Below are 20,586 nucleotides of genomic sequence, written 5' to 3'. Positions count from 1 at the left end.
TTATAGCAGCCAAATACTTTAAACGCATGTTTCTAAATATGGAGGAAAAACTGGAGGACCCGGACACAAATCCACGAGATCACGGGGAAAAAACCGCAAACTCCAAAATACTCATCAGGATTGAGATTGAATCTACGACCTCCTATATACCAGGTGAGGCAGATAACATCTGGCTACCGAGGCGCCCCAAATTCCCAGAAACAGGCTTCCGGCGCGTGGGTTCCACACATAAGACGTTGGCGTTGGGACATTTGTGCCAAGTATGAAATTAAACGCATTTGTCTCACATCTGCATGTCTGGGCGTTCCAATCCCGCATCTTGTCCGGTCCCGCGAGCACCAATCCCTTTCCCCTTGTCCAGGGAGCCTCACTCAACAGGATCCCCATTGCGAGCGGCATCCCTTCATCTCCGCTCGTGTCATTCGCATCGCGATGTTCTCATTCCCACAAGCCTCGTCCCTGATCGCCTCGCCTCCATCGGACACACGATCCTCATGTTTATTTTTCACCTTATTCCGCTTGTTTACCCAGGAAAGCCTCTACCGAGTCTCAAAGCTACTTTTGTCGAGGGTCTTGCCAAGTTTTCGCAGTAGGGTGCAACGATTGCTATGCAATTAAGAGTTATGAAATTAATTAATGTTTCGACATTTTGGACCTTGGCACATAATGGCACGCTTCTACAAAGTCACGGGATCTTTAACGTCCATTGCGAAGCAGATGGCATATATTTAATGGTTAAAACACTCGCAGTATTAACCAGACCGGCCGCTGGACTCGAACCGCAAACCTCTGCAGCAAGCGGTGAATGCGCTACCGCTGGGCCACGCCAAAACCTCACCTCATACACAACCTCACCCAAGACATTCTCACCCGATTCCCACCTGACACCGTCTCCCCCGAGGAGTTTCACCCGAGTGAGTCTCCTCACCCGAGTGAGTCCCACCCGAGTGAGTCCCACCCGAGGAGTTTCACCCGAGTGAGTCCCACCCGAGTGAGTCCCACCCGAGTGAGTCTCCTCACCCGAGTGAGTCCCACCCGAGTGAGTCGTCTCACCTGCACGGTGACCAGTGTGGGGAGCTCCGCAGCAGCAGCAGCCGTTCCTGGGAGCAAGAGCAGCGCGAGTGGACACAGCCGGTCCCCGTCCGTCTCTGCCCTTGTACCCCACTGCCTCTGCCCCCTCTTATCTCGGCATGCCACACTGTGGCACCTGCCCATCGTAAGTCACGGGCGGACCGGCCGTGTCAGAGGCGGCGCTTTGAGCTCCGCTATCTCTCAGCGCCGCCGTGGCTGTGAAAGCGCAACGACAACGACGGTGCGAGAACAAAGACGAGGAGGGCTGCGTGCCTCTTATCAGAGAGGACACGGGGGGGGGGGGGGGCATCCATCACGACCCCCGCTTTGACAATTCAGTCATCACAGACCGCAAGTGCTGTTAGCGAGCACCTATTGGTGTCATCGATGTCGCGGGACAATTCTCACCGAGTCTCGAGACTCATTTTCAGAGGGTCCTGCATTTGTCATAAAAGGAATTGTCGAAATCAACCGGGTGGTGGCGGCTCAGCAGTTGAGGACGCGGCTCGCAATGGGGAAGTTGCGAGTTCACACGCTGGTTGGGGCTGACTCAGTCCATCACCCGTGCGAGGTCCCACTTCGTGTGGATATCAACTATACATAAACTATACATAAACAGCGGAGTGGACCCTTGAGATTCGCGGGGGATACGTGCTTGGAGAACGGCGCAAATATTAAAACCGCGAATGTGTATGAGGGAAATAAGGTTAAGAGCATAAACACTGAATAACGTAAACTGTCAGTTTAACACGTAGTAGGCTTTCACGACCAATATCATTCATAATACAGTTTTTTTGGATTAGATCGTGTAAAAATGTGTCATTAAGCCCACCACCACCCGACACAGCCAATTGGTAAGGTTTGTCACGACAGAGCGAAGAAACTTTCTTAAACGAAGGTTTCTTCGCTCAAGAAGGGCTCAAGTGACGTCATCACATCTATCCCGAAATGTAAGCAACAGGATTGTTCCACAAACCAGGCTGTCGCCTGATGATGCTATTTGTAATTACTGGCGAAACGTCACGGCACTCAGATTGTAAATGTTGTGGCTTGGCTCTCCAACACACCGGTGTGCTGTGCTAGTATACTACATGGTACACTACACTACTATACACTACATACTAGTGCTGTTCTAGTATACTACACTATACACTACACACCACTACACACTACATACTAGTGCTGTTCTAGTATACTACACTATACACTACACACCACACTACATACTAGTGCTGTTCTAGTATACTACACTATACACTACAATACTACACACTAAACGAAACACTACACTATACACTACATACTAGTGCTGTTCTAGTATACTACACTATACACTACATGCTAGTGCTGTACTAGTATACTACACACTACACTACATACTAGTGCTGTTCTAGTATACTACACACTACACTACATACTAGTGCTGTTCTAGTATACTATACACTACACTACATACTAGTGCTGTACTAGGGACGAATTGGCACGTTCTGTTTATGTGACAACCCTTACTAGTTGGCTGTGTCAGGTGGTGGAGGGTTTAACGACACATTTATATATTTACGCGATCTAACCCAAAAAAAACCTATATTATGCACGTAAACTGTACATACATGTATATATCCATGCATATAGCGTGTAGTATTATTGTGTTATTTAACTTATATAAAACGATTTACATAAACATAAAAAAGTGCAAATATGAATAATAACTATGAAACAGGACATCGCTGGCGTGTAAACGGTGCGGCAGGTGAAGGCCGACTGAGGGAGAGCGGCGTGGGGGGACGACATCCGTGCGCTCACGATCCATGCCGCTCCCATGCCTCGTCTCCCCACTAATTTCAAATAAAATCACAAAAAAATTGTTGTGAATACGAAAAATCACGATTATAAACCCTGCAAAAATTAAGAGTTTACTATACCCACCACCCCGATTATATAAATGTGGAAACTCCACCACTGACTCAGGGTTGTAAACAGATGAGCACCGTCTTAATGCTCATTTTAGCAGGAAATCACTTTTTGTCCAAATAAAAGTCAGAATTTAGCGTAATGACAGACAACGTAAATCCCGAGACGAGTTCACAAGCCAATTTGCCACCATTGTATCTATGCTCATGTTTCCACACGGAAATACGCAATTAATGCGGAGTTCACATCGAGGAGATTTGGTCAAAAAACAATTACCATTGAGCACACAAATTCGAGAATGGAACCCGGCCACTGGGAGCGTTAATTATGGGGAAAATTAATGCACCACCGCTCCCCATATGTGCACATACAACATACGCATGGACAGCATGCCCACACACCACACATACAGCACATGCAGTGCATGCACCCATACACAGCTACAACCTCGCATGGCGTGCACTGTGGGAGCAGATTTCGCTGCCCAGACACCCACTCCCCATGCAGTCACAATCGCACAATTACTCAAAGCTCTCGGTTTATTGGCAATGTCTGCTTTCATCCATCATTAAAGCATGACAAGACACTCGCTCAAACTAGAAACGCACAGGGATACAGGACGAGGGTTCCGTACATCCCTCGCGCCTACTGCTCCACAAACACGAAGGATCTGTCCGCGCGGCCGGGAAACACTGCTGCATGGGGGTCGCGGCTCGCCCCGCACCCAACTTGCGCACTCCCGTGCGCTCCCTGCCCATTAAAATGTGACCGTGACGAGCTGGCTTGAGTGGGACGCGCTTGATTCTGTGACGAAATATTAAAAAATAAATAATGGGCGCCAATGGCACCGCGGTGGCCGAATTCGATTCCTCGTTCCAACTGCGTTGCGGTGACCTCTCATCATGACCCCCCAGGGCCGAGTCGCGGTGGCACAGCCAGGGCGCGGTGGCCATTACAAACCGGCCAGGGCGCGTGGCGATTTCGGTAACGAGTCTGTACGACGGGCATCCACGACGATCCTCTGGCGCCAAGCCGAGCGCGGTCACTCGTGCTTGGCTTTGCTCGGCTGCCTCGGCACGGGTTTGCCGGACGCGTCGTCCTCCTCGTAGGAGACTCCAAACTCGTTGGTGCGGGACTTGTCCACGGGGTAGAGCCTGCAGCGATAATGACACCCCCAAACTGCCGTTAGAGGTCGCGAACCCGGCAGGGCAAGATGTCTCTGAACATATTCGTCAGAGTCGGCGGTGACGGCAACAAACACAATCCGTACGACGCAGGGCTCGTGTCCCCCTCTTATTCTGTTTAAATGTTGTGGCTATCGATACTCCCTCCGAGATCAAGTTCAGAGTGTAGAGAGCTGCAGAAGAGACCAGGATGAGCCTCAACTCTTTTTTCACTCAAGTCACAAAAATTACAAAAGCAAAACAAGTATAGCAATGAAGCAACAATGTCTCATCAAAAGCAACTGCGTTGCATGACACATTGAAAATACGACACAAACATACATCAGTGTTAATTAATACATTTCCTATCGCGTGAGTCGGCTTGGGCAGCACATTTTTTGACTGATCGTAGTATAATGACAAAATTAACCATTAAAAAGAAACAGGGTAACCAATTGTACGAATGTGTAAACAGACAAGGATATCCGAGTCAAATGCAACTGCAAGTGAAGTTATGAAGAATCGATATCTCAGCTTAAGATTGTAATTTAGATGGTAGGGTAACCAAGGACATTTTGTAAACGATGGAATTTCAGGTGTCTGTGGAATTAAACAGAATGAGTGAGAACTGCAAGTTTGTATCATTGGTGCAATGCACTTCTCACAAACTCACTTTGACTTTTTTGGGAGGTTCGTATCTCTATCAGGACAGGAGGGGGGTATCTGTGGGTGTTTTACCAAGATACGGCCATCTCTCACACTCTCTTTGGGGAAGGGGGCCCCAATCTGTTCTTGTCTGTGGCTGTGCTGGATCTCCATGGTGGTTTCACCGATTATTTCTGCCGATTGTCACCGCTGATGGTTACTGCACCATCTTCTTTAATAAAAAACATATACTTTACAATTTGGACAAATCTGATGGTTGCTCCTCGTAGCAGGATACTGGGTTAGCAACTTACAATTAGACCATAAGACAAAGGTCCCAAGACGACCCAAGATCGTGTGCTCTGTTGACCAATCACTATTCAAACACATTTGCAACAAACTCTGTTTTCATTGGCTGAAAGGAGCTCTAAAGTTACTCTATGCTGGCAGAGCCAGGACAAGTTTTATCTTGAACTGCAATTACGCCATTTCGAGATTCCTGCGAGTCATTCTTTGCCCAAGTCCTGGGGTCCTCAGCACTCACCATCGCTGATAGAGGTAGATAAGGAAGACAATGTCATCACGGAAACAGGCGAGGCGGTGAGACGTCGGCATGGTGATGATGAAGGCGAAGATGTCATCTATAAATGTGTTGAATGCCTGCAGCGAAGACGGCAAATTGGTCAAGCCAACACACGCACGCACTGCGACACTCGCGACAGACGCGCACCACACTGAATCGTGGAGCACGCGAGAGCAACACAGCCACAATCATAACATGCGCAGACATTATAACACGCACACACATCAATAATATCACATACACATTATCATAACGCACGTGTACGTTATCATAACATACACACGCACCACAATACACAAACACATTTTCATAACACAGATTATCATAATACACGCGCACATACCATAACACTCACATCATCATAACACATTATCATAACACGCTTTATCTTAACATACCCATACTACCCTAACACAAATGCTAATAACACGCATATACATCACGTTACACATACACACGCATCATGTGACAATAACATGCTTACCTCACTATACAAGATCACACACGCATCACTACAATAATACACGTCAACAGACCACTCCCAAACAAAAGTTATTCAACAAAAACAGACAAAGCTGCTCCATTTGCTCACGGTGCCCACGGTGCCCACGTGCTCACGGCGAATTGGCACTCACCTTGTACATGAACGCTCTCCAGGGTAGATGAGCAACAGACTTGAGCTAGAAAGTGCAAAGAAACAATTTAAACACACACACACGCAGTGTAAACACACATACACACAGTGTAAACACACACACACACAGTGTAAACACACACTCGCAGTGTAAACACACACTCGCAGTGTAAACACACACACACGCAGTGTAAACACACACACTCGCAGTGTAAACACACGCAGTGTAAACACACACACAGTGTAAACACACACACACGCAGTGTAAACACACACACTCGCAGTGTAAACACACACAGTGTAAACACACACACACATTGTAAACACACAGTGTAAACACACACACATTGTAAACACACACACAGTGTAAACACACACACAGTGTAAACACACACACAGTGTAAACACACACACACACGCAGTGTAAACACACACACACAGTGTAAACAACAACAGCCACAATTGACCACTAAGTGGCGTCACGACAGTGCCGGTGCCAGGCCAGGTGCACTCCGAGGCCACCAAGGGAAGTGTCGAAGGCTCGCTGACAGGAGGGCACAGGACAGACCCAGGTGCCATGGGTTGACCGAGATGACTGGCAGATGCTCCCTACTGTGCCAACTTGCTGTGTTTTAGCCGTCCAGCACTCCGCTCGTTGTGTCGTTGCTCTGCCCTCTGCTGTTGTTGGGCGATTGCCTCCAACGTTCCAGCTGCATCCTTCACGAGCCTCCTCCATAGAGGACAATCTTGACACCACTGGTACCAGTCTTCGGTAAGTCCACTCGGCTCCACATCCTCCTGTACCACATTAGTCCATCTCTTCTTCGTGCCATGCCCACTTAGCTCCCTCTATCCAGCCAAACAGAAGCTGCTTGGTCACACAGGCTACATGACCCAGCTAACGCGGTCTTGGCCTCCGGAGGAGCTCAATCATGAGAATGTGTCCACATCTTTCCAGGATTTGTGAGCTCCTCACATAATCCAGCCTGCTTAAACCCAGGATGGATCGTACGCAGGCCAACCTGAAAGTTTCAAACTGGCGCAGATATTCCATTACACGGGTCCACGTTTCAGAAGCAAAGAGAAGGGATGGCATGACTGTGGCCAATAAGACCCGTAGCTTCGTGTGGCGTGACAGACCAGGTAGTTCTGACACAGTGTTACTCAGCTGACAAAAATATGCCACTTGGCTGATTTGGAACGAGACCTCTGCTGCCAAACCGAAGGTGGTCATAGGCACACAACCCAAGTACATAAACTTCTCCACTCCCTTCATAACTGTCCTATCACTCGTAGGGAGTTAAGGGGGTGGAGTATTGGATGATACAAATTACCCATGCAGGTGCTTAGTTTGGGTGGGGATGATGGCGAGTCCCCACCTCTTAGTGGCATGACTCCAGATTCAGCAGCAGGACCACCAATTCCTTCTCAGTGAGCAGCAACCACTTGATCGTCAGTGTACATGACATGGTTTACCAGTAGGGAGCGATCCCTTGATCGCACCCAGGCATCGATCAGCCTTAAATTGTATCTGTACCAGATAGAAATTCCACTGGTACAGCCATGGAAGGCTTCTCGAACTACGCGGTAGAAGATGATGTGTAAACACACACAATGTACACATGCACACACAGTCTACACACAGATAGACACATTCGCACACAATGTACAAATACCCAGGCACATAAGAAATCGGCAGATAACAGCGCAGGGGGCAAATATGGATTACAAACATGCAGAGGCATGCAGACAGGGGGCATGTGAACACAGACCAAACAGGCATGTGGACAGAGAAATGCGGACAATGACACCATTACGTGGACCGGTGGAGTTGGAGAGTGACAGGCACGAAGACGTCTGTTACCTTGTAGTTGACAAAGAGTTGTGGCAGCATGAAGAGAAAGCCAAAGGCATAGATTCCTAGCGAGGGTGGAGGGCACAGGGTAAAACGTGTTAAACCAATACTGGGGACCGTGTTCAGCCTCTGCCTGGCTACGCGTTGCCACTAGTCGTTGTTATTGAGTGGGATTCTCAGGCTCGTGAATTTCAGTTCACAGCTGTAAATCGATGATGGACAACACGTGCCAGAAAATACGCGAGAAAAAGGGGATAACGCCATCACGCGGCATAACGGTGGTGCGATTATCTCACTTGTGCATTCTGGAGGACTTTCCCCCAGTTTACATTGTAAAGGTCACCTTGAGTGCGTTCAATGTACTCAGCCACCACAGGGGACCAATGTAAGGCGGCTTGAAGGATTCCTTGATCAAGCCTGACTAGAGAAGCCACATCAAGGCCACTGGACTTAGCGCTACCTGGGTGCTACCCAGCCAGTCGTCACAAGTGTGGGGTCCATGGAGCCGTGTCGCCACTCACCGTTCACCAGGCTGTTAATCACCCACGAGTACCAGCTGCAAGAGACAGGGAGCAGAGGGGCGGCTGTGAGTACACACGACTGTGAGTACACACTGTCACTCTCTACCTTTCATACAGCGCTTAAACAAATAACGAAAAAAAACAGCTGCTCTGGCCGGGAGGGTGGGAGACCTTCCGGAAGTGCAGCGGCAGATGTCCAAAATAGAAATCACCTGACAAGCCACTCAGGTCACGGTGAGGTCACGGCTCGCAGTCAGCTCAGAGTCAGCTGATATTCAACCAAGCAAGAGAAGGTCCTTGCCGAGTTGGGGAAATGGGACACGAGGACAGTTACAGGGTAGGGGAGGCCCCCGTCACCTCTTGTGCGAGACGTAGAGGAGCGAGTAGAGCGCCCCACCGGCACACAGCGGGTAGAGGGCGTACGACAGGTAGCGCATCGCCTGCGGAGAGCAGCACACACGCGCCTCCTCCACGATCCGCATGCCACTGCAGGCGAGCTCAATGTAGCTGCTTGTCCTCCAGTCTGACGAGGCTCACACCACTCTTACATAGCCTCTGGCTGCGGAACCGCGTTTCCTCGGGAAGATCATGCGTGGGTATAATGCACTTGTGTTATCACAAGTCCAATAAACACACGGATGCAGGGAAATAGCCAGGGCGTGTGCGGTGCAGTTCTTCAACCGATGGAAGCAGCCATCGTCGCTGTGGCCAGCAGCTTCCATCGGCTTCTGCAGCCATCGGGCCTCATGTTGCACCCAGAACTCAGGGAGCACCACTTCCATAGTCGTCCATAAGCCAAGCAGGTCGGTCGGTACCACGTGGGGCGGTAAATACGAGAGACACCCTTCCTCCTACTGTCATATTCTAAAAGGTTTCACATTGCAGTCGATTCTCTTCCTTCCAAAATTATATTCCCTATCAAACACACTGTCATTTTTCTTGACATGTGCCATAGTTGCTATTACTACTATAATGAGCCAAGAACGTCTGTTTGTGTGTAACGCGCGTGACGTCACTCCACATGCCACCCCCCCCCCCCCCCCGTCATTAATATTCATGAGCGGGTGGATTTTTACACTCCCGCAGGTCGAGCGGAAATACATTATTTTTTTGCAAATTAAAGTCACTTTAAATTTGACGTTTCTTTATTGAAAGTGAATCTAATAAATAATTATATGCAGCGACAAAGTGGATTTGGTGTCTTTATTTATTTCTTCAGCACTTGAGACAAAAGGTAAGTCTCATTTATGCTTCTACATTATGGTAAAATAGACATTTCTCGGTGATTTTCCAGATATTGTATCGAATTCTAATTTATTTCAACCCCAGCGACTGAAAGCAGAAGAGAATAAAGTATCAGAACTGCGAATTTGATCAAATTGAAGGTCAGTTATATACTGTGCTACAGTGACATGAAGTGGTGTTTTATGACGTAGTTTAGTGCCAGATTCATTGCCATTAAATTTACACAAGATACAATTATATTCTGCTCAATTTTTTCGTAAATATTACAGCTTCCGTCCTAGGACGGGCAAACAAGCTAGTTATAAATCTTGACTTAAAGCGTTCGTGACTGCAGGAATTAATATTCTTTGGGTCTTTCGGTAAAGCCACGTAGATATAAAAATAATCAAAATCACGACGTTTCGATCGCAACACAAGCAATTGTCATCAGGTGAAATAATATATGGTGGAGGAGCTGCTGAGGCAGGATGTTATAAAGGTTTGAGATGGGTGTAGCCCAAGGGTAAGTGGGCGGGGCTCGAGATGAAATTTGCATGTAAATGTGAGATCGGAGAGCTGAGCCATACCGACGACGACGACGACGCTGTGGGCGTGGCCATTGTATTGTGAGAGATTAGCATGTCAATGTAAGCAATTTGCATGTAAATGTAAAATCGTATAGAGCTCGGCAAGAGCGACCGCCACATCGAGGAAAACGAGCAATGATAGCTGTGCTAGTGAATGTAACTCAGAGAGTCGAAAATAACCGCTAACATAGGCAGGTAAGAAGGGAACATCACAGCCAGTTATGACCTAAACTGGTTAATAACGCCCTTCCAATGATTGCTCAGTTTGTACCCATCTTTTACCGAAAAACCCAAAGAATAAGCAAGTTATATATACCTAGTGACATTGCTATTATAGTCATGATCTAGAGATAAAATATTTAAAATAACTGTCAGCATGTGACCCTGGGTGGTACCGTTGAGCTATATCTGAATGAATGGCTCAAGGCTCAGGCTAAGAGTGCAGCTGGGAACCAAAATGTCTCTTTACTGCAGTACCACACAGACTTCCCACGGTCTCACCTGAGAGTCAAACTCATCCGTCTTTCTCTCTGAAGCCGACGAGGGCCCTACCTGCACACACACACGACATCAAGAGCGTTGAGGCCTCTAATTCGCCACCACTTTCCTGGCAGTGCGGTCTAAAGCCCAGTTGCTTCCCTTGCAGCAAAACGCTGTGACTACCTCCACTTTGGGCAGCCAGCCACGCCACGTGAGCTTGAGCTTGAAAGCCTTGGTCACTTTCCAGACCTGCGGCCAGAGAAAGCAGAGGGAGGTCGGGGTGAGAAGAGAGCCGGTTGCGATGCACACAGCTGCTTGCCACAAGCAACGACCGTTTGGCTCCACAGTCGTACGCTCAAATGGAGTCCACGATCCAAAAGTGCGTGTCCCGCGGTGTGGGGACCCCGTCAGCAGGCACCTCGATGAACGTTCCGATGCCGGCTGGCAGGAGCACCAGCATGCTGGTGCGCTCATCCATGAGGAAAAGGAAGATGACCACAGTGCTGAAGCATCTCCATAGCACTGCACAAATACACGCACACACACACACAACAACTACAGGTAGTCCTCTACTTACGATGGAGATGCGTTACGACGACCCCATGGCAAGTCAAAAATATCGTAAGTCGAAGATGGCCTAGCCTACCCAGGAGTCTTAAAGAATGGTGATAATTTAGCAAAACAGAGCAATTTACAGTACCGTACTGTATAAACTATATACTTATGTAATTATTAATTACAATACTGTATTGCACAGTAAAATGTTAAATAAAAAACAAGGTAAATTCTTAGCCGACCTATATGAACTGCAATTTAATAGAAAGTTTTTTCAGGAAACAACCCTATCTGCTCTAAAAACTTTTAACATGCATTGAACGTATCGTGACGTATCGTGCTAACCCTAAAATGAAATCGCTAAAGCTACGTATCATACATACAATTTTGTCGTATCACCATCGTAAGATCGAAATATCGTAAGTCGGACCATCGTAACTCGGGAACTATCTGTATATACACATACACTAAGAGACATGCATGCACACACGCTCACACGTACACACATAGACACCTGCACGCAGGGATGCACATGTCTACACACACCCATATGCAGGCATGAACAGAAATGCAGAATCATGTACACACACAAAGACAAAGATCCCCTCAATAGCCTTGACAAACTGTTGGAGCAAGTGCTATTAGCGAGCACCTATGGAAGACCAGCATGGCACACGAGGGGGTGGTTGGTGAGCACCACAACCGACCGCCTTTGTCTCCCAAGTGGTGAAGTTTTTATATATGTCGGACTCGGTACTCATTTGAGGCTGAGTCGAAATAGGAGAGGCCCACGATCGGTTCAGATAATCATCACTGGTGTTGGCCATGAGCGGGAATTTAACTCGGGTGCGCCGGGTTCATAGCGCAGCGAGATCACACACAAAGTTTTAATACTAAAGTAGTGAGGTCCACAGGTTTTAGTAGTACTACCATCGTGATATTTGCCCATTACCGGGACGAAATACAAACACCGCTGTGGTCTGTGCAATAATCTTCATTTCACCATGAGAGGGGAGCCCATAGTGATGGAGCTGCTGTGCTGTTCTATTCTTGCATATGGCAGCAACATGTTGAGGGATTAGATGCCAATGTTGAGGTCTGCTAGCAGTGGTGAGAGGGCTTCATAAGAGAGTTTGTATAGCTTTGCTATTCCTCCATTGAAGGGGTGCAGATTACAATGGTTGACTATACGGTTCATAAATGTGCTCGTCACAGAACGGTGTGGACAGCATTTTGGGAAATCCCTTGGCAGGGGAAGCAGTCAGCTGCGCCACAGAATGTGCGAGTCGAGGGGTACAGAGAGACTCACCCACGCGGGCAGACATCCCCACCATGTCGCGCTTGCTCTGCCAGAAGCTGATGTCGTTTTTGAAAGCCAGGAAATCAAACAGCAGCTACACGGGATCCCAATACATAACACCCGTGTCACAATGCATCATAACACACACATCACAACACGTCACACAATGCATGTCACAATGCATCATAACAAATATATCACAACGTATCCAAACATACACAGCATCATAACACACACATCACACACACATCATAATATAGTGGACACACATCATAATGCATCATAACACACAGCAAAACATAATCCACGCATCACATACAACACACATCACACCGCATCATAACATGCACAGCAAACGGATTATAACACACAGCCCCATACCACATAAATGACACAGTATAACACAGCCTCATAACACACATCACAGCTTTATAAAACACACAGCAACACCCCAGAATACAAACATTACACAGCATAATACACACCGAGCACACAAAACGCGGCATACGCAGTGTCCATATCGCGGCACACACACACACGAGGGGGAGGGGAGGGAGATACTCACGTGGAAGGCGGCCACGAGGAAGGTGAGACCCAGGAAGTAGAGATTTGTGTCGGCGAAGATCCCCTTCACCTCGTCCACATCCTTCTCCGTGAAGCCTGCGGAAGGGGCCGGTTACATCGACTTAAAACGTGAACTCGCACTTGCAAACTGAACAGCGGAAGTATTTTGTTCAGCGGAGCGATCCTCTGCGAGATGTAATGCGTTAGCCTCGCGCGGAGAATTAGTTTGTATGTGTGTGAGAGTATGTGTGAAAGTGAGTTTGTGAGGAGTGGTAGTGCAGCGGTCAGCGTGGCGTGCTATGAACTCGGCGACCCGAGTTCGATTCCTGCTCACGGCCACCACCAAGTGACAATTATCTGAACAGGTCCTGGGCCTATCCTAGGTCGACTCAACCTCAAATGAATACCTTGTGCGATATATAAAAACTTCGCCACTAGGGAGAAAAAGGTGGCCGGGGGTGGTGCTCACCACCCACCCCCTCGTGTGCCATGCTGGCCTTCATAAATGCTCGCTAATGGCACTTGCCCCAACAGTCTGTTAAGGCTATAGGGGGGATCTTTGTATTTGTGTGCACGGACCCAGTTGCTGCAGGGACTCAATGGCGTGCTGCATGTGCAGCCATAGACGCAGGCGGCTCAGGGAGATGGGGCTGAAGTGCACCGCCAGGGGCAGCATGCCCACGCTGCTCTGCACAACCTGAGGAGACACCCACAAGTGCTTGTAGAACTTGAGAATCCCACACAACGAAACCAATCACACTGTGGTATATAAAACCAGGGTGTGGTGTAGGGATCTGCTCCCCATCCCAGTGTGATGCCAGGAGGGTTATCCCAGCTGAATGTGTACATACAACAAGATCTTTTATGCGGTTGCTCAGCTCATCCACGTAGAGAATAGGCAGGTAGTGGTGTTTGTCTCGAGGTGACCTGGAACAACAGCGCAGACGCAGCACACACATGTTTGTGCGTGATTGCTGTTATCTCTACTGATTCTTCCTCCCCACGACGTTACCAATGGTAACCAGTCTGCATTGATTCCATTCATAAAATCCATTCTCTTACTTCTATTGTGGTGAATGTCGCAGCTCTCTTGCCAGCACGAGTGAGTCACACAGCCCCATCACACGCAGGGAACCAAATAGGGCAATTGATTCGGCACCCGCTACTCGAAGCATTAATCCTGAGCGTAAGATTCTAGTTTACTCAATAAATCACTGCACTGTTACACACCAAATGTGAATAGAACACACTCCAGTGCACACGTGAGCACAACGCACACACACACACACATGCGTGCGCGTGGCCGTGCACTGCCTCTCACTTGGTGAAGTATGGCATGAGCTCGGCAGGCACAGCGCGCGGGTCCAGGGAGACAGCGTCGGCCATTACGGAGAGCGTGAGCTGCGAGCGCCAATGAGTGACCGGGTCCTCTCTGGGTGCTGCTTGTGCCGACTGGGGGAGTCATGGCAAGAGGGCACTCACTCACCCACCGGTGATGCAGCGAGGGTATGTGGTGAGGGCACACGGAAGTGGTAATGTGTGCATGTGGAATGCCCGAGTACGACACAGGCGGCGCTCACCTCATTGCGGGTCATGAGGTTGACCACGTCGGGCCGCGGCACCATGTGCGTGGTGAGCATCGCCACCCCGTGCACTGCTTGCTCGTCCTGCCAGGGCAGCTCCCCGGCACGATGTACGAACACGTGTGCGAACAGGCTGCCGTTGCTGCGCGTGCGCACGGGCAGACTCACGTTCACCTCCCTGCACGCCGCAGACACGCATGGTGTCGGCGTGATGCGGCACTCCGAGACAATGGAGCGAGGGCTTGGTCAGCGCCACGTTGCTCAGGTGCCCTGGCCGTCACAGTAATAAACGAGTTCTCCTGCACGTGCCTCACGTTTACCCCCAGTGACCGCACCTGTGGGACGAGGAATGCACGTCCAAGGGGTCGATGTTCAGGGCGAAGTGAAGGCTGCTCACTCGCCTCACGCTCTGCTCCAGGGCTGTATATACGCTGAGCTGTGAGACACAGAAACACCTCCGTCTCACACACATATCACACACCTCCCAGTCTCACCCACACCTCCCAGTCTCACCCACACCTCCCAGTCTCACCCACGCCTCCCAGTCTCACCCACGCCTTCCTATCTCACCCACGCCTTCCTATTTCACTCACGCCTTCCTATCTCACCCACACCTCCCAGTCTCACCCACACCTCCCAGTCTCACCCACACCTCCCAGTCTCACCCACACCTCCCAGTCTCACCCACACCTCCCAGTCTCACCCACACCTCCCAGTCTCACCCACGCCTCCCAGTCTCACCCACGCCTTCCTATCTCACTCACGCCTTCCTATCTCACCCACACCTCCCAGTCTCACCCACACCTCCCAGTCTCACCCACACCTCCCAGTCTCACCCACGCCTCCCAGTCTCACCCACACCTCCCAGTCTCACCCACGCCTCCCAGTCTCACCCACGCCTTCCTATCTCACCCACGCCTTCCTATCTCACCCACGCCTCCCAGTCTCACCCACGCCTTCCTATCTCACTCACGCCTTCCTATCTCACTCACGCCTTCCTATCTCACCCACGCCTTCCTATCTCACTCACGCCTTCCTATCTCACTCACGCCTTCCTATCTCACCCACGCCTTCCTATCTCACTCACGCCTTCCTATCTCACCCACACCTCCCAGTCTCACCCACACCTCCCAGTCTCACCCACACCTCCCAGTCTCACCCACACCTCCCAGTCTCACCCACGCCTCCCAGTCTCATCCACGCCTTCCTATCTCACCCACGCCTTCCTATCTCACCCACGCCTCCCAGTCTCACCCACGCCTTCCTATCTCACTCACGCCTTCCTATCTCACCCACGCCTTCCTATCTCACCCACGCCTTCCTATCTCACTCACGCCTTCCTATCTCACTCACGCCTTCCTATCTCACTCACGCCTTCCTATCTCACTCACGCCTTCCTATCTCACCCACGCCTTCCTATCTCACTCACGCCTTCCTATCTCACTCACGCCTTCCTATCTCACCCACGCCTTCCTATCTCACCCACGCCTTCCTATCTCACCCACGCCTTCCTATCTCACTCACGCCTTCCTATCCCACACACCTACCAATCTCACCCACCTACCAATCTCACACACCTCCCAGTCTCACTCACGCCTTCCTATCTCACTCACACCTCCCAGTCTCACCCACACCTTCCTATCTCACCCACGCCTTCCTATCCCACACACCAACCAATCTCAGCCACACCTTCCTATCCCACACACACCTACCATTCTCACCCACCTACCAATCTCACACACCTCCCAGTCTCACCTACAACCGCCATTCACCCCTAAGTTGCATTACCGTCACCTCGGCACTTGTGCCAGGCTAGGTGCATCTTGGGGCCGTGTGACATGTCGAAGGCTCGCTAGCAGTCACGGGACAGATCCAGGCGTTATGGGTTAACTTACCATTGCAAATAATCTAACCCCAAGCAGTTATCACTCTGCTATGCAGTGCACACAATCGGCCGATGTTGGAATCCTGCTGCTGTCAAATCTGGGGTGGAGCCCCCAACTTTTGCAACCGATATAATTCAGAGTAGAGCAGTCGTAGTGATTGAATATCCTGCACTCACTCTTCCATGACTACTACAGCTACCTCTCGTTTTACACGGGGGTTGTGTAAATTAAACAGAAATTTCCATAAGAAATAAAGTGGTTGGGGAGATCACGCTATCAAACCTCATTCTAACGTCTACATATTTCACTGGTTACAGTAACATATTTACAATACTACCATACGTGTATAAAGATAGTAACAGCCTATTTAAAGAAATACTTTTTTAAGTTAAACTAAAAGATGTTTAACACGTAGTGAGATGCTTGAGTGTGGTGGTGTACTCAGTGCCGGATTAAGCTCGTGCGAAAGCTTTCAAATTCACCATGGAAGTGGAAAAGGATGGCAAGTTAACATTCCTGGATGTTTTGATCGAGAAGAGACCTGATGGCTCGTTGGGACATTCTGTCTACAGGAAAGCCACCCACACGAATGCCTATCTAAAAAGCCTGACTCCCACCACCATCCAGCCAAGAATAATTCCCTCATGAAAACACTACACCATAGGGCCCATTGCATCTCCGACCAGCACCACCTAGCCAGTGAGTTGGAGCACGTACACCAAGCCCTCAGGATGAATAGACATTCTGACCATACAATCCGCAAAGCTGTCTCCCCAGCCATGGGGAGACAGCCATCTGAGGACCCATTCAAAACCATCACCTTGCCATACATAGCAGGGGTTACCAAAAATATTTCCAAAATCTTAAACAAACACAAGGTCCAGGTTCGTTTCAACACAGTACACAAAATCCGTGATTTGATCCCATCTGTAAAGGAAGTGATTCCTGACATGCAATGTCCTGGTATCTACAAACTAAGTTGTGGCTGCGGCAGCAGTTACATTGAGGAAAACGTAACGACGTCTGGGACCACGTTCGTGAACACAAGGCAGATCTAAAGCACGGTAGAACCAATACCTCTACCGTTGCTGATCATTGTTTTAACGCTGTGGGCACACACAATATTGATTTTTCCAAGACGAAGGTACTCTGCAAACCCACTGGCTATCATCAGAGATTTGTTCATGAAGCCATCCAGATATATAAACACGGACACAACTTCAGCCGAGAAGATGGGGACAAATTGAGCAATCATTGGAAGGACGTGATTAACCAGGTAAAGTCTTAACCTGCTGTGATGTCTCCATCCTTCTTGCGATTTTAGCAGACTCTCTGAGTTGCATTACTAGGTTGGATGTCTTTGTATTGACGGGCTTGGATGTCCTTCTCGCTTGTGCACCAGATCTTATTTATTCATGATGTACTTGCAAAAAAATCCGCAGATTACCTGCTGGATCTCATCTCTGTTTCAAAGAACAAATTTGACCTAAGGTCTACACTCATTTACCAGCTTAACATTCCCTATTGCCGTACATATACTGGAGGAAGGGCCTTTGCTATTGATGCCCCCAGGGTCTGGAATGCTGTTGCAAATAAATTGAAACTTGAGTCACTACCCATGAGATCTTCACTCAAAACTGCTCTAGAGGAGTTGTACACCCCTAGCTGCCAGTGCTATTCAGTGGCCTAAAATAAAATGTTTAGCTCCGGATGATCACTACAAAGTATGACCTGTGTTTTGATTTAGTGTGCTGATCTTAAAGGTGCATTGAAAAATTATAATACTCCTATTGATGCTCCTGCTGTTGCGGAGTGGCTCATGCAGCCAGCTATGGCTGCAAGGATTTGGTAGTACATGTTTATGCCATTTATTGTGAAAATTCCGTCACAGTTCCTATGATTGCTTTTTCATTGCTTTCATGGCTTTATTTTGATTTCTAAAAGTGTATTGGTTTAGCCATGTTTGTTTGTTGTAGTACAGAGTTAGACTGATGGCCTTAATCTAAGTTGTCTTATGGTTGTTGTTGTTGTTGTTTGACTTGCATCCCACTGGGATTTTTGCACACAGCGTTGGTGTACGGTGTTTTTTTCTACAATAGATTGCTGTCTTTTCTTGGATTTTCTGTTTGCACTCAGTCACATATTCACTTTAAGATGTTTTTGTTCATGTTTTTGTTTTTTGTTTGTTGCGGTTGCACCCGATTCAAGAGCCGAATGGCTCACAGGGCTATACTTAATACATGAACTTGAAACTTGAAAACCACCACTCCACCACACGGCACTCCACCACACGGCACTCCACCACACGGCACTCCACCACACGGCACTCCACCACACGGCACTCCACCACACGGCACTCCACCACACGGCACTCCACCACTCCACCACGGCACTCACCCACCACCACCACGCGGCACTCACCCACCACCACCACGCGGCACTCACCCACCACCACCACTGCACCACACGGCACTCACCCACCACCACCACTCCACCACGCGGCACTCACCCACCCGGCCTCCACGGGATGTCACGACACTCATTGCCTCGCACAGCTCCAGTTTAACATTCTCTCTCTTTCCCCAGCCTGTAGAACCCTGCCCTTGCTACATTCATAAAACGTCTAATCTATAACGTTCATACTGCTGTTTGTTGCTTGCCGCTTGGCGTTCTGGGCCCTTAGGTCCGTACGGGCTCGGGGACGACTGACGACACGACGCGTGCGGCACTGCGATGTCGGAGCAGTGCCGAGCCCGGCACAGCAGCCGTGCCCTGATGGAGACTGCGGCGCCCTGCGCTGGCAGCGTCTGAGAGAAGCCCGCAAAGTGTCGCCCGCGTCAGAGGCTCATCGATGAGCACTGCCCAGCGATCGATCTTCCCACTTGGCCCGAACCCAACGCGTCTCTCGGGCCGTCGTTTGCACGACTCTAGCGGCCGGCGGCCCCGAATCAAATGGAGTGGCCAGGAGACTCGACCCCGCCCCCCGCGCCGGGATCGCAGTCGCCCCGAGGCTCGGCACCTGCAGGCGCGGCGCGGGCTCTGCGTGCAGCGCCGAGGTGACGCACTGGGGGCCCTGCGCCGCACGGCTCCGTGTAGAGGACCCCGTGCAGGACGTAGGCGATGTTCGCGAGGTACGCGACGAACGCCACCACCGCCAGGGTCGTCAGCGAGGGCAGCCGCAGAGCCGGCATGGTCCCCGGGCGAGGGAACTCGAGAATATCGAGAATATCGGAAGGGGGGGGGGGGACGACGACTCCTCAGGAGGCTCGACTCCGGGCCTCGGGGAAGCAAAAGGAGCTCCCTCACCGCTCCCCCACCGCTCCCTCGAACCGCACTTCCGGATGAGCGCCGATGCCACGAGCTCGCCTCCCATTGGGCCGCGACCACCACAAGCCGCGCCCCCTTCACGCGCTCGACCAATTGCGCGTCGCCTTCCCGAGGCACGTCAGAGGCCTCGCACGCGATTGGCCAAGCCGCAGCCCCTCCCCCCTCCTCTTGGACGTGAGGGTCTGGTCAGGAAGTTGCGGCGCGCAGCGGCTTGGGTCCACGTGGAAGCCTCTGCCCCCGTCATAGTAACGGTCCCAGTACACGCACAGTGGGTCTGGATTCAGGTTATGCTGTCACATGCACGTCTGAGTTTAACATCCGTACGAAAACACTGCAGTCCAGTAGTGCCATACACCAATTGCACTGTGCGACTGAACATTCAACCCAATTATGGACTATTTACCGCAACCCACTCTGGTCTGCGCCTAACACATGGACTCATCTTGATTTGAAGCTTTCGTGACTGCAGGAAGCCATACTCTTTGGTTCTTTCGGTAAAGTCACGTAGGTAGAAACATTAAAATAAATCAGTCTGCATCAGCAGCAGGCCATGGCTTTCCCACCTGATGACGGACGCTTGTGTTGCGCCAGAAACGTCGTGATTGTATTTTTATACGACATGGACTCGCTCCTGAAGCCCTCTCGCTGCGAGCAGAACTCCACATTGGCAGCAGCACGAGTCCGTCACGGCTGCTGC

The 20,586-nt window shown here is 49.9% G+C and overlaps 2 protein-coding genes across 2 annotated transcripts in view; both read right to left on the bottom strand.

The window, feature by feature from the left end:
- The window catches only part of LOC133353331 (polycystin-1-like protein 2), a 48,833-nt gene extending 47,694 nt beyond the window's left edge, over positions 1 to 1,139 (bottom strand). Inside the window, exon 1 of the mRNA XM_061569479.1 lies at positions 1,054 to 1,139. The gene's annotated coding sequence lies outside the window, so the exon portion shown is untranslated. The remainder of the gene's footprint in view (positions 1 to 1,053) is intronic.
- A 2,368-nt stretch (positions 1,140 to 3,507) lies between these two features.
- On the bottom strand, positions 3,508 to 19,890 carry CLPTM1L (CLPTM1 like). The gene is given in 18 exon segments (XM_061569385.1): positions 3,508 to 4,136; positions 5,335 to 5,450; positions 6,009 to 6,053; positions 7,872 to 7,927; positions 8,384 to 8,418; positions 8,741 to 8,823; positions 10,696 to 10,746; positions 10,858 to 10,923; positions 11,093 to 11,196; positions 12,539 to 12,623; positions 13,095 to 13,189; positions 13,673 to 13,790; positions 13,945 to 14,020; positions 14,415 to 14,545; positions 14,674 to 14,854; positions 15,012 to 15,112; positions 19,582 to 19,635; positions 19,637 to 19,890. Coding segments are annotated over 18 exon segments (1,626 nt in total). The 5' UTR covers positions 19,754 to 19,890; the 3' UTR covers positions 3,508 to 4,024.
- Positions 19,891 to 20,586: the final 696 nt, after the last annotated feature.

This window comes from Lethenteron reissneri, chromosome 43 (genome assembly GCF_015708825.2).
Source record: "Lethenteron reissneri isolate LAM-NWPU_2019-01 chromosome 43, ASM1570882v1, whole genome shotgun sequence".
NCBI classification, from domain to species: Eukaryota; Metazoa; Chordata; class Hyperoartia; order Petromyzontiformes; family Petromyzontidae; genus Lethenteron; species Lethenteron reissneri.
The sequence above is the reverse complement of the archived record's forward strand: the minus strand, read 5'-3'. Positions and strand labels throughout refer to the sequence as shown.